This window comes from Strix aluco, chromosome 2, assembly GCF_031877795.1.
Source record: "Strix aluco isolate bStrAlu1 chromosome 2, bStrAlu1.hap1, whole genome shotgun sequence".
Classification (NCBI taxonomy): domain Eukaryota; kingdom Metazoa; phylum Chordata; class Aves; order Strigiformes; family Strigidae; genus Strix; species Strix aluco.
Window position 1 is genome coordinate 66,019,629 of NC_133932.1, and position 12,790 is coordinate 66,032,418.

The following is a 12,790-nucleotide window of genomic DNA, read 5'->3' on the forward strand; positions in this document are numbered from 1 at the left end:
AGGCAGCGGAGCCCTGTCCCAGCTCCTGCCTGGCTGCAGCACTGGCCTGTGGGGAGCTGCCAGCCCTCCCTGCCTGAGCTCACAGAGCTACAAAGGCTTTGCTCAGCGGAGCTCTGCCATGAAGTGGCAGCAGCAGGATTCGCTCCTCCGTGAACCTTCAAAGATTTGTGGCAGGTACTTTCTAGTTGAACTTCCTCTGTGTCAGCTCTTCATCCCATGCTCTTTATATAGCAGCAATTAGCATATCTGAGAAATCCCCATTCGGCATGTTTTATGGTCTCTTCTCTGTGTATTGAGATAGTTCTGTAAGTTATGTGCAGGGATATGCCATAATTCCTAATATACAACTGTCAGGAAATCACTCATGTAGATTTATTCACTGAAGAGTTGGTGAGGAAACTGATTCTGAACAGGGAGCTAGAAACTTTAATTACAAGAGAGAAAAAATGACTCAAGCACCTCAGACTGGTCAAGAAGCTCCTTTGATGCTCTAAAGATATGTCCTGAAGTTAATAGATTAACACAGCGTAGCATTTCTGAAATTCAAATGCTACCTTCTGCCACCGATTGTTATTCTGTATTCCTATTGCTGACTTTCTTCAAAGTAATAGCGATGTCAAAAAACAACCACAAGTATTACATCTCCATTTCTGGAACAAAACAAAGAAAGATTGAAGAAAAAAGACTGTCTTCCCTCAAGCAATATCTTCTTGACCAAAGGAAGTTCATACAATGTAGAAAGGAAATATTCATCCCTGTCAAACCCTGATCTTGCTACCACTGAATTCAATGGTAAAACTCCTATTAATTTTTAGTGGAGCATGTGCAGTGAATAACTCAGATGGAAGTGGTAAACCATAAGTGACATAATCACTCAGGAACTGTCTCTGCCTCGAGTGACCTAAATGATAGGAAGAAATACAGCGAGAAACATTAATTCAGAGTTTAGCAAGACGCCTTTACTTATGCTTCTGTCCTGACGTCCATTTCTGGTGCAAAATTATAGAGGAGTTTATTGTACCACTCAGCTACATGGCAAGCTGTAGTGCAAACACCAGAACACAAAATTGGGGCTTCAGCCTCTTTGGTTTTGCTCTCCGCTTTGACACCCATTCTCCCTGGCTGTGCTTGCTCTGGGCCTGTGGCCAGCCTCGAATGTGTCTAGCCTTGGTCTGAGGTTGATCTGGGTGTGCCATCCTGACCTCTACCCCAGCCTCCCACACCATTTTCCAGCTGGTCCCTCAGCCTGGACCACCCGCAAACAGGCTCAAGGGAAGCCTAGTCTGCTGCGTAGCTGCTGGTGGCACCATCAAGAACACTGTCCCCATCCACCTGCACCTCAGATAACTCCTCTGCAACCAGATTTAATATATTCTTGTCAGAGTTGTCATTAATGCTTATGAAGAGCTCTGAAACTCCTGAATGGAAGAGATTACAGTAGTAGAAGACACAACATTTTTGGTCTATTGATGAGAATGCAACTGGGTATTATCAGAAGCTATAAACTCTGAGTGAGGAAAAGAAAAAAAAAAAAGACCTGCTGTATTTCAGAAGATGTCAGCTCTGTGTAGAGGCTGTTCACAGACATTTGGCACATCCCATGTGAACATGAGGTTTCACCTCTTCCACCTCCTGCAGAAGCTATGTCTACACCCAAGCCCAGCTTTGTGTACATTGCCATACTGCTTATGGGAGAAGACGGGTAATGCATTTTCCTCCTGAGACAGTGATATCACATCTGTGAAGAGGTGATGGCCACCATCTAAATTTTTGTCCTCATGGGAGAGGACAAGCTTCTTTCAAAATAACTCCAATTGTGCAGTTGGATTCTTCATCAGGGATGTCCTCCGGACAGAGGTCCATTCCTACCTGGGAGCAGGAACCGCACAGAAGGAAGGGTGCTTCTAAAGGCTTCCTCATGGGAACAAACACACTGCAGGAAAAAACTAAAGTTCTGGAGCCTGTTCAGCCACCTCTAAGCTACTGAAAGATTTTGCATGCAGACTTTATCATAAATTACAACTGCTGGTATTTTTCAAACTGTCTATCTCACATTGCACTTGGTCCTCCCATGAGGACAAAAATTTAGACCGTGACTAACCCCTCCTTTTTGGTGGGTTTCTCAAAGCACAATTTCATTCTTTCCTCTTTAGGCTCCCACATAATTCTTTTCTCAGATGTCTCCACTCTTATGGGGCCCACCTCATTCTTATGTCCTCTCCATGTATGTTTAACTTTTCCTGCATGCTAAACATTTACAATTTGGTGCAAAAAGACATTCATTATCTGCTTATGGTATTTTTCAAACTGTCCCTCTCACATTGCACTTGGTCCTCCATCCCATGCCTTTTTTCTTGACAGCATACTCCCACTCTGGACTGATACTTCCACGAAATCAGAAATTAACCAGCTAATATGTTTTCTTTTATCAGATGTCTCTGATAATATGTTTTCTTGTATCATGTGTCCCCGAGATTGTAATTAAAATTGGAGAAGGCCTGTTAGAAAACAACATATAACTGCCAAATCATGGCCATTCCATATACGTTGTATTAATATTGGGTTTGGCCGTGTTTATAATCAATAATCTCACAGCTGTCTTCCCCTTTTCTACTTCAGGTCTAGAAGTTGTAGCAGTCACATAAAGCTGTACCTGCCTCTGCATCTGAATGCAGTTGTACAACTAGCTTTAAATAAATGCAAAATCTGATTAACAATAGATTACGCTGCTGGTATTTGAATACTAATAATCTCTAGCATGTGCAAGAAAAAACCTATCATCTTCAACATCTCATTTCAAAATAGTTACAAAGCAGAGAGAGCATTTTAAATCCCATCTCTCCTTAAACATGTTAGTGCTAAGAGTTAACAAGAAATACTCTTGGTTTTCCTCTCTTTCTAGCTACACAAGCTTCCCTTACAGCCATTTGCAGTAAATGCAGAGGAATATGAATAGCAGTTTTTGGTTCTGAGAGAAAATGTTGGACCTCAATATTCCTGACCCTGTGGCTCACTGGCCTGAATGCTTTTTGTGTATTTATCTTCTGAATAAAATGTGGTGTAAAGACACCTCACACTGAGCTTCCATTGCTCGGAGGAACATGCTGGTGGGGAGGGATGAGACTGGGGCATGTATGAGGGAATTTGGAAAGGGAAATGCTTATCCCAAACCGTGTAAGAAGCAACCTTAGCCTTTCTAGCATGCTGGTTTTAACTCACGAAGTAAAAAAGGTACCATATTTCAGAACATGCGATTGTTATATATAAAATACAATTAAGAGATTTGGAACTACATGAATATGTAATGTACACGTGTCTTTACAGATGCATTTTTCTCCAGACAGGCCGGTGCCTGCTTTAATTTGGAAGCTATCCATTTTCATACAAAGTTAACCAAGAGTGACAGGAAATCAGACGCCTACGTTATTTATCTTTTCTGAACTTAAAAAAAAAAAAAAAAGCCTTCTGTTAATTACTTTTCTAGGAAGCTATTTTGTGATACCACAGGGATAGATCTTCCATATTCAGAAGTGCCTCGGAAATGACAACTTTACGATGTGCAGGGTGAATAAAGTATGTTACATCCAGATATTTAAGGGTATATTTGTCTTCATTTACTGTAAGTGAATATGTGACCAACAATAAGGAATTCAACTGCTTCTGGCCTGGCTGGATGCATTTACAACAATTACTGGAGGTCTGACCTCTTTAACCTTATACATCAAGTGGCACATATGCATTATTTATTTAGCTGGAATTAACAGTGATCTGTGAAGCTCGCTGTATTTTCCTTTGGTTCTCTTGCTCATCAGTCATAACTGACCCCTGTGAGTATGTTCAGTGGTGACAGTTTCACGTCACTCTGATTCATGAAAGACTGGGGAAACTACAGAACAAAGCAGTATAATATTTTTTATGTATATTTAAAAAAAAACCAAACCAAACCTAAACCGCCTTTATATCCTACATGATCCCTTGTAGATTGCTGTGAAGACAAAGAGTAGACAGAAGTGCTCTAACCCTGCTATAATTACTGCAAAGGAGAATGTGAGTTGGCATTAATAACTGCTCTGCAGGAGCAACGAGGGCTTGGACTCCACACCTGACTGCACACTGATACAACGCTCTAGTGTTGTGCAATGTAAGGTCTGAGAAGCATAGCGCGTCTAAGTATTTCACTGGTAATCTGAAATCCACAGCAAGCCCACCCTTGCTCTCCGTCCATACCCTAACCCTTTCTAAGCACTCCTTTGTTTAAGGAGCCACGAAACTGATGGGGAGATGTTCAGCTGAAAGCTAGAGCTGAGGACAGCTTCTTGTGCTTGCAGGAGCACCACTGCAGCCACATCCAGAAAAGGCCCAGATTGTCCAACTGCTGAATACCCTTACAGGCCTGGGAGCCATCCATGTTAATGGGGCCAAAGGTGGAAAAGTGATAGCAATGCCATGTATCTTCTGAGACGCATTTCACAAAAGAGGTCTATTAGACTACTTTGCTTCTGGTAGGGAGGATTTTTATTATATCCAGTTATCATCATCATCATAAGCATTACGATGGATTCAAAAATTCAGACAAAATGTGCAATTAAAAACTGTAGTTCTAAAATGTTATTTCCTTCATCAATAACTTAGTGCTTACCAAAAGGAACTAAAGAAGCAATTATACAGGGTTGTGGACATTTTTATGCATGCACTTTTGTCAACTCCATAGCTGTTTCATAAACCAAACCATCCATTCGACTGGGGGAAAAAAAAAGTGAGAGGAATACACTTTTCTCACAATGAGCCATATACTTACATTTCTTGAGCTCTTCTTATCCCAAAAGTGGTTACTTTTGCAACTTTTGAAAAGCTGTAAAGACCAGTTTTATCAAAGGGAGGATCTGACCTTATGAGAGACCTCAATGAACTGCTCAAAATATTTTTTCAATAACTGGAAAAAACAACCTTGGAGAAAACTAGCAGAAAGGCAGGTGTACACATTAAGGAATTCCCTTAACAATCATAAATTTACATCCCATTTCAAGGATTTTTCTCTGATTATAGCCATCCTACCAGTGAAAAACAATGAGGAACAACAAGTGATTCACCATAGCAACACATGACACATACCATATGGTAATCAATCCATATAGAAAACTTTAGGCTCTATGTAAATAAATTATTTATTTTCAAAAACCTATAGATAAGTTTAGCTAGTGCTTTCCCAGAAAAATATTTTTATATTTAATTCAAAAAGTAGGAGAAACTTGTTTCACTGAGGGTAGAAACAGTAAAACTAGGGAGCTCTAAAAGTCAGGTAAAGGTGTCTAACCAGTATTTTCCTTCTACAAGAGCTGCCATGCAAGAATAACCGGAGGGATTAGGCCCACTGTGTTCAGTGAAACTGCCCGCACACACAGTTGCTGTGCTGTGTGCCTCAGTGACTGCAGAAGGCAGAGGCGACAGGAGAGGCAGAGGCTTGTGTCACAATTTGAAAACTATACCGAAAATCCATCTTTGCGCACTGTGGTCTCTGCTGTGTTTGTTCAGAGCATTTCAAAAACCACTCTGTCTATTTAATACACTCTTTCTTTGCAGTCCTAGTCTGTTGAACTCTCCTACATAAAAACAGGCAGTTATGCACAGCCCTCCCATGGACACACTCGAAGGTCCTGAATAACCTACGATTAGCGGGGATCTTTGCACCACACTGCTCTTGTTGTCCAGTTCTTCCTGTTTAACGTGGGAAAACATGCTTTATTTGTGGGGAAGGTCAGCGGTACCATTACAGGGATGAATTGAGCTGTATCTTCTTGTAAATGCAGCTTGCTAACTCGTTCCCATGAACATCTGGGAAAGAAAACATCTACAACTGGCTCATACTTACAGTACTCGAGTGCTGTGATTGCTAACTGGCTTCTCAAGCTCAGCAATTCTTCAGTAAAGTTGATAAATGGTAGAGGAGTATCAACACACTGAATTCTGCACTCCTGTCTCCAGCCTCTTTGGGCATGCCCTAGAACGGTGTTGGAAAAACTCTGGACCTTTTTGCTAATGCATTCATCCTCTACCTCCCTTTTTATCTAAAAGCATCTTCAACTGCTTTTCTGTTTTCATTTCTGCCTTTTTGGGACAGAACTGAAAAACCTAGGAAGCAGAGAAGAAAAACCTGGATTCAACTCCTAGTCCTGCAATAGCTCAACAGGCTCTATCGGAGCAAGGGGAAGGTGGCATTGTGCCTGTGGGGAAAAGCACTTACTCAGATCTCCTCTAAAACATTTTCCTTTCTTGTGAGACACTGTCTCCCCTCTACTTCCCTGTAGATCCAGAGATGTGGTACTTCCAGGAGAAGCACACACTAATCATGACAATCTTTCCAATTTAGTCTACACTGGAGCTTCTGTTGTCAAATGAGATGTAGCTGCACTTGTTCTTTCACATGTGAACTTCCACCTTCAATTTTAAACTGGAATGGAACTACTTATTATGCATGCTATGCACCAAAGCTGTCCTTAGAAGAGTCTGGTTTTGAACAAATTACTGACATTAAGTCCATATTTGGGAGGTTTTTTTCAGAGGGAGGGAAGAAGGGGAGGAAAGAGTTGTGGGGTTTTTTTGCTTTCCATTAATATACGGGGATAGAACTGATAGGCGAGAAAAAGATTGCAGATTTAAAGAACACTTGATAGCGCATGTGCCAGATGCTGATAGCTATATATAGCCACTCGAACGAGAATGACTGCAGAGAGTATCTTAGCCAGGCAAATAGGAATTTGCCTGAGTAAGGCCAGGGCAAAAATGAAAAAAAAAAAATTCAACATTTAATCTATTGTGCATTGCTTCTGCTGCAGAAGTTGTGTAAGTACTCCATGAAGTGAAAAAAGAATATGTCCTCATGATGACCTTATCTACATTTCACATAAACGTGTTCCCAAATTTAACAGAACCAAATCTATCCTTTCTACCATTAGACTGCTAGTCATTCTTGAAGACAACCTCGATTTCCTTGCTCCATAACCCTTAGAGAGGTAAGCAAAGGACAATAGATAAGGCTTCTTCAATGTAATAAAAAAAGCAGCATGCAGCCTATAAGATGAAATTAAAAAACAGAACTCAGATATAAAGAGTATGATTTGCCATCTTAGGTTTTTCTTATTGTCTCAGTCATAACAAAATCTTAGAAAAGAGAGGCTTTTGATATTCCTGCCTCTTCTCCTCTATACCCTGGTATCACATTTCTCTTCCCTTCTATGCAGTACAGTAGGTTTTTACCTACAGCAATATAATTTCTAAGTAGTTCAAAATGTGAAATAGCAGTACTTGAGATGACGAGCTATCATTTCTACAGAGCAGTATGATAATTTTGGAAGGACTGGGAGGTTGGGTATGGATTCTAATTAACACCAATGAACCTGGTTCCTAAAGATTAAATTCCCAAATGAGTAACTGCTACCTTTCTATACACAGGTCTATCCAAGTTATTCTCATTAAAACAATTAAAAAAAAATTATAAGCTTCGGTCTGTGTCAAGATATTGAAGGCTTTCCAAAACTGATTAAAAATATTAAATGAGGTATTGAACTACATTAAAAATCAACCTTTTACATGTATTGAAAAGTAATGGTCTATAATTTGTATTCAAGTGATTTTATTTCCAGTGAATAATAATTGTACTGCAGCCAACTTTGTGCCCTGTTTCTCTGAAAACCTCAGGAGATGTACAGAAGAGGATTTTGTATCCTACTGAAGACACACACATTTTGCATGACATTGTTTCTTATTCTTCAGTTCTTAGAGGAAGGCTTAACTTTGTTTCATTATGTGTTTATTTTTCCACTGATGGCTCCTTCAAACTGGTAAACACAAATGAAAATGCATAGATATTAGATATACTGATAGACTCTGGAAAGTACTATAAGCTAAATGCAAGTGCATGGAAGCAGAGGACTCAAATGCATTAGGAAGCGGACTTGCAAATCAGATTTATAGCAATATATTCTTGTTTCCTGGTTTTCTCTGTGGAACTTGAAGCTGCTTATAGCCACATGATGTTCAAAATAAAACTGAAACAGCACACAGAAATGGTCATCACTTCATGTGCCCCTCAAAAAAAAAATCTGTTCTGCATGACTTGGGGAAATGGTAATTTCTTGCCATTCACTTCTATACTTTGTCAGGCTAGGCAGCTTCTCTGGCCCCCAATTTTTCCTCCTTTGAGACTCATCTTTTATCTCACATCTACACCCTGCACTCACATCTTGCTTCCCTACTTGCATTTTTTTCCCTCACAGCCTCCTTCAGTTTAGTTCAGTTCAGTTAAGCAGCTGCAGAACTTGTCTAGGTCAAGTTGAAACGTGTAGGTTTTGGACCGTGGTATCACTATGAACACATTTTAAGAGCTGAAAGTAGAAAAAAATATATGTAATCGCAAAATTAGGCCTGCAGACAGAAAGCAAAGGCTATAAAAGTGGTCCAGAGGGTGTGATCGGTGGCACAAAGTCCTGTTGGAGGCCAGTCACTAGTGGTGTACCCCCACAGTCAATACTGGGACCAATACTGTTTAATATCTTCATTAATGACCTGGGTGATGGGGCAGAGTGCACCCTCAGCAAGTTTGGACATGATACAAAACTGGGAGGAGTGGGACCAGAGGCTCATGCTGCCATCCAGAGGGACCTCGACAGGCTGGACAAATGGACCGACAGGAATCTCAATAAGTTCAATAATGGAAAATGTAAAATCCTGAAAAAGGAAGGAATAATCCCAGCAGCAATACAGGCTCTGCTGAGAAGGAGCTGAGGGTCCTGGTGTACAACAAACTGACCATGAGCCTCACAGCGTTTCCTGCATTAAGTCCACAGAGCACACTAACTGCCTTACCCAGCCCATCTCAGCTACACACCTTTTATTTCAGCAGACATCAAGCTTCATTCCACCAGCTGCACTCCAGATACCCTATCCCCAAGCTCTCTGCCCCTCTCCTGCTTCCCCTATTTTCATGGCTGCTCTTAGGCAGCTTTCTGCCACTCTCATTTCTGTTTCCATATAGCTTCCCAGACACTGTTCTAGCCTCGTCAGTCTGCTTTCCTTCATGACCATCCTATATGGCTTCTTTACTCTTCTGGTTATCCCATGGCCACTAGCGACACAAGGTCCTTCCCGGCCATCACCTTTAGCCCCACCCTGAACAAGAGAGGCCTCATTTCACCAACAAATGTTCACAGGACCATGACATTTTCTGTGCTGAGAGCAGCTTAAAACTTCTGTCCCTAATGGGGGACAGTAAGCATTTGATGCAAAGGAGCAGTTTTATGAGTTGGAAAGCAAAAATTTAAAAAACGCATGGAAATTCTTACAAAACTGTACTAGTAGACGTATGATACAAATAACAAGAACGGAAAAACATTTTGAAATAAAAAGAAGTATGACTGAAAATTAAAGGGAGGGTGGATTAGGCAACAGTGGCTGAAAAAACTTTCAGTCTTGGTCAATACTTCTCCCTGTAGCAATACCAGTGGCTTACCAATTTCATCTTGTGCTACTTGGGATGGAAAATGTTAGAACAAAGGAAATGTCAGGATAAAGGGAAAAAAGCTGGGTACTTTTATCACCAGGACTCTTAGCCCTCCAACATGACATTAAACACTTTCATTAGCTCGTTTCAAACCCTAACAACACCTATACTACCTACTGTTTTATTCTGAGTAATATGTCCATCATTTTTTATAATCACTTAGCTCCTTTTTAAAATTACCAGACAATGTTTTTTGTCCACTTCCTTCAACTTCAGCTAAATGTTTATATTATCAGATATCAAATACTGTTTCAGAAATACTGCATCCCACAAAATCTGTGAGAAGTTGGTGAACACTTTAGTAGCTACCCTACAGTCCAGTCTCCTACCACAGCCTGCACTGCCATCAGTATTTAAGCAGGTTAGTTTAAAGGAATCTCAAATACTTCTACATGTCTAGAAACTGCAGTATAAATTTACCCTTACGCATTGGTATGGATTACATACAACAAATGAAAGCTTTCTTTCCCGAGGTAGGCGAATTTGGAATGCAAATGGTAAAACCTGAATTTCAGACAAACAAATGATTGCCTATCAAAACTTCTTTCCAAACTAGTCCTTAGAGTATTGCATACAGGTAAAGGGGGAAAATTTGAAAGATCCAGACAATTGCCACAGGCATCTTTAATTCTAACAATGCTTCCCACTTGCAGATAGAAGCACAAGTCTGAAAGAGGTAATAATAGCTAAATGGATATTGGTATCTGCCATTACCTGATCTATCTGCACAATTACAGCAGTTTGTGAATGCTAAATTTGCTTATCAAATCTGGTTTAAGAGCATAAAACAACTACTTTTCAGGAACAACATATCACCTCCGTGTTGTTTGGAACTGATGGAACTTTAACTTAGAGAAAAACCACAGGGGTATAATGCCTAAAAGAGCTGAGAGAAGTAATTGCTTCCAGAGAGATTTCTTTCCCAAACTGAACTGAAGTGGGAATACAACAGTCAACTTCATTTCTGAAAAACAGGCATTAAGAGGCCAGAGAACTCCACCAAAAATGAGATTTTTCCTCTCCTTTAACAATGCCAGAAACAAAAATGTTAAGACTAAAAACATCTCAAGACACACCACAGCTGTCATATAAGAGTAAACAATCACTATCTCTGCACTGAGAAAGTCCCAGTGATTCAGCCAAATAAAGTCGTTTAGTCCTATAAATACTATAAATTGTTTAAGTCATGGGAGTTCTACCAATTTGCACAAGAGGATGATATGACCATCTTTGTATTGGCATAGGCCTCTAAATACACCCAAGAAAAAAAAATCACCCTTCATTCTGCCAAACCCCACCATTTCCTCCCCATCCTAAAAGCTCAAACAGAAAATCACAGACTGTATAAAGGCTAAAGCAAGGTGTCCTACTGGCATAAACAGAATATTAAATAAATGAACATAAAATAAGTCCAAGCAGAAATCTTTCACATCTACTGCTGATAACAGAAATCTTGTCTAGAAGCTTTTTCAGACATGTTCTCATACTTGTAGCATGGCAGGTTTTCTACAGATGGTGATTCTTCAGGAAGAAAACCTCAATCTTAAATCAGTTTGAAACAGAAACAGATACTATGAACTAAAAGGAGAGTCTCATTGCTATATTCTCATCTATTCAACAGATCTCACATTAAGTAATTTATTTAGTTTTTGAAACTACTTTGACATTGAGGATGGCAGAACTACTTCTGATCACAAGCACTTCATTTAATCATTGCCAAAGAGAAAAAAGTCAATGAAATACGAACAAGTAGAAGTAATACGCAAGCTTAGCAAAAAAATACAAATTAAAAATACCCAGACTTTATATGTGGACAGTAAGAAAAAAAAAGTCAGTGAAATAATATATGCTATTAGTGCCATTGTAGGAGATGTTGTAGTCCTGAAGATAGTGAGCATTTCACTGTTGAGATATCTTTACATTACTGTGAAGTTAATATTTGCAATACAGTATATCAATGTTATTAAAAAAAAAAAAAGTGTAAACTAATATATTAAAAATGTGTAGAGACAGATGCAATTTGCAGTTCTAAGCCACCATCATCCATCCAAGGGGGGATGACATAAAAAGCATAAAACCACTTACCTCTTCTTGCTTAGGAATGCTGAACTTGGCTATCTTTGACTTGGTCCTGGCCGAATCAGGCTTGTTAGAAGGCACTCCCCTATACGACTTGGTTGTCTCAGCTGGTAACTTCAGCTTTGGAGACTCATCAGAAGCCTGGTCTTGACCATCCATTGGCCTTACGTAAGCTGTTGGTTTCTGCTGAACCAGACTGGGCTTCGAAGCAAGAGAGGGTGGGAAATTTTGGACGCAGTGCCCGCCACCATGCTTTGCTGGCCTCTCTTGTGCTTGAGCTCCTCCTTCCGAGCTGCAATTGAGCTTTGCTGGCTGCTGCACTCTGTTAATGTTTTCTCCTAGCGTGGCCCTCAGTGAGCTTTGCTGGGTGGTGTTGGAGGAGGAGGAGGAGGTGGGACTCGATGCATAGCGTTTTAGTTTCTCCAGACTGGATTTTTGGTTTGCCAGTTTGAAGTCACCCTTGTGTGACTCCAGCGACCGGTGCCCGTGCTTGCTCGCTCTCTGCTGGCCATCCGAAGCAGCATTGTGCCCGGCCTTCTGCCAACCCATTGCGGCACTTTTGCTCTGCTGGGCAGGTAGGGCTGCTGGTGTGGAAGAAGTAGTGCTGGAAATGGGAGGGGGAGGCGGCAGTCTTGAGTCTGCAGTAAGATGTTCATCGGCCTTGGGGAGAGATGTCTGAGGAACCCCAGGTTTTGGAACCCCAACAAGGTGGCTCTGGTTTGATCGGTCAGTTAACAAGTCTTTCATTTCGTCATAGTTGCCCAGCGTATTCTGGATGCGATTTGAGAGCTCATCCCCCTTGTTCGTCTGCAAAACAAAAATCTAGTGTTCTGCAACAATCAACGTAAGAAAAACAAAATTCCCTGCATGCTTCTGCTGAAATTCTTACTGAAGTAGCAGTGCCTTATTCAGCAGCGGCGTTGAGGGATGAAATCGAAAATCCTTATTGTCTCTGAAGACACTTGTCAACATCTTAAATCTACCCTGAACTGGAAAAGCTATAAAGGGCCTTAGAGTATATAAAAAAAGAAATCTATCACTGGTATCATGCTGTAGTTAAAGTATATTACCTGGAAACTAGAAAATTTATTATTGCAACTACACAGAATGGTTTGGATTAAATCTGACCATGATAAAACTTTTCATATAACCCAG

At 40.5% G+C, this 12,790-nt stretch overlaps 1 protein-coding gene across 2 annotated transcripts in view; it reads right to left on the reverse strand.

The window, feature by feature from the left end:
* Positions 1–12,790, reverse strand: part of AFF3 (ALF transcription elongation factor 3) — a 336,079-nt gene that overhangs the window by 269,578 nt on the left and 53,711 nt on the right. For both annotated transcript variants that reach the window (XM_074815074.1, XM_074815073.1), the window contains exon 3: positions 11,642–12,442. In XM_074815074.1, coding sequence (XP_074671175.1) covers positions 11,642–12,442 — 801 coding nt within the window. The remainder of the gene's footprint in view (positions 1–11,641; positions 12,443–12,790) is intronic.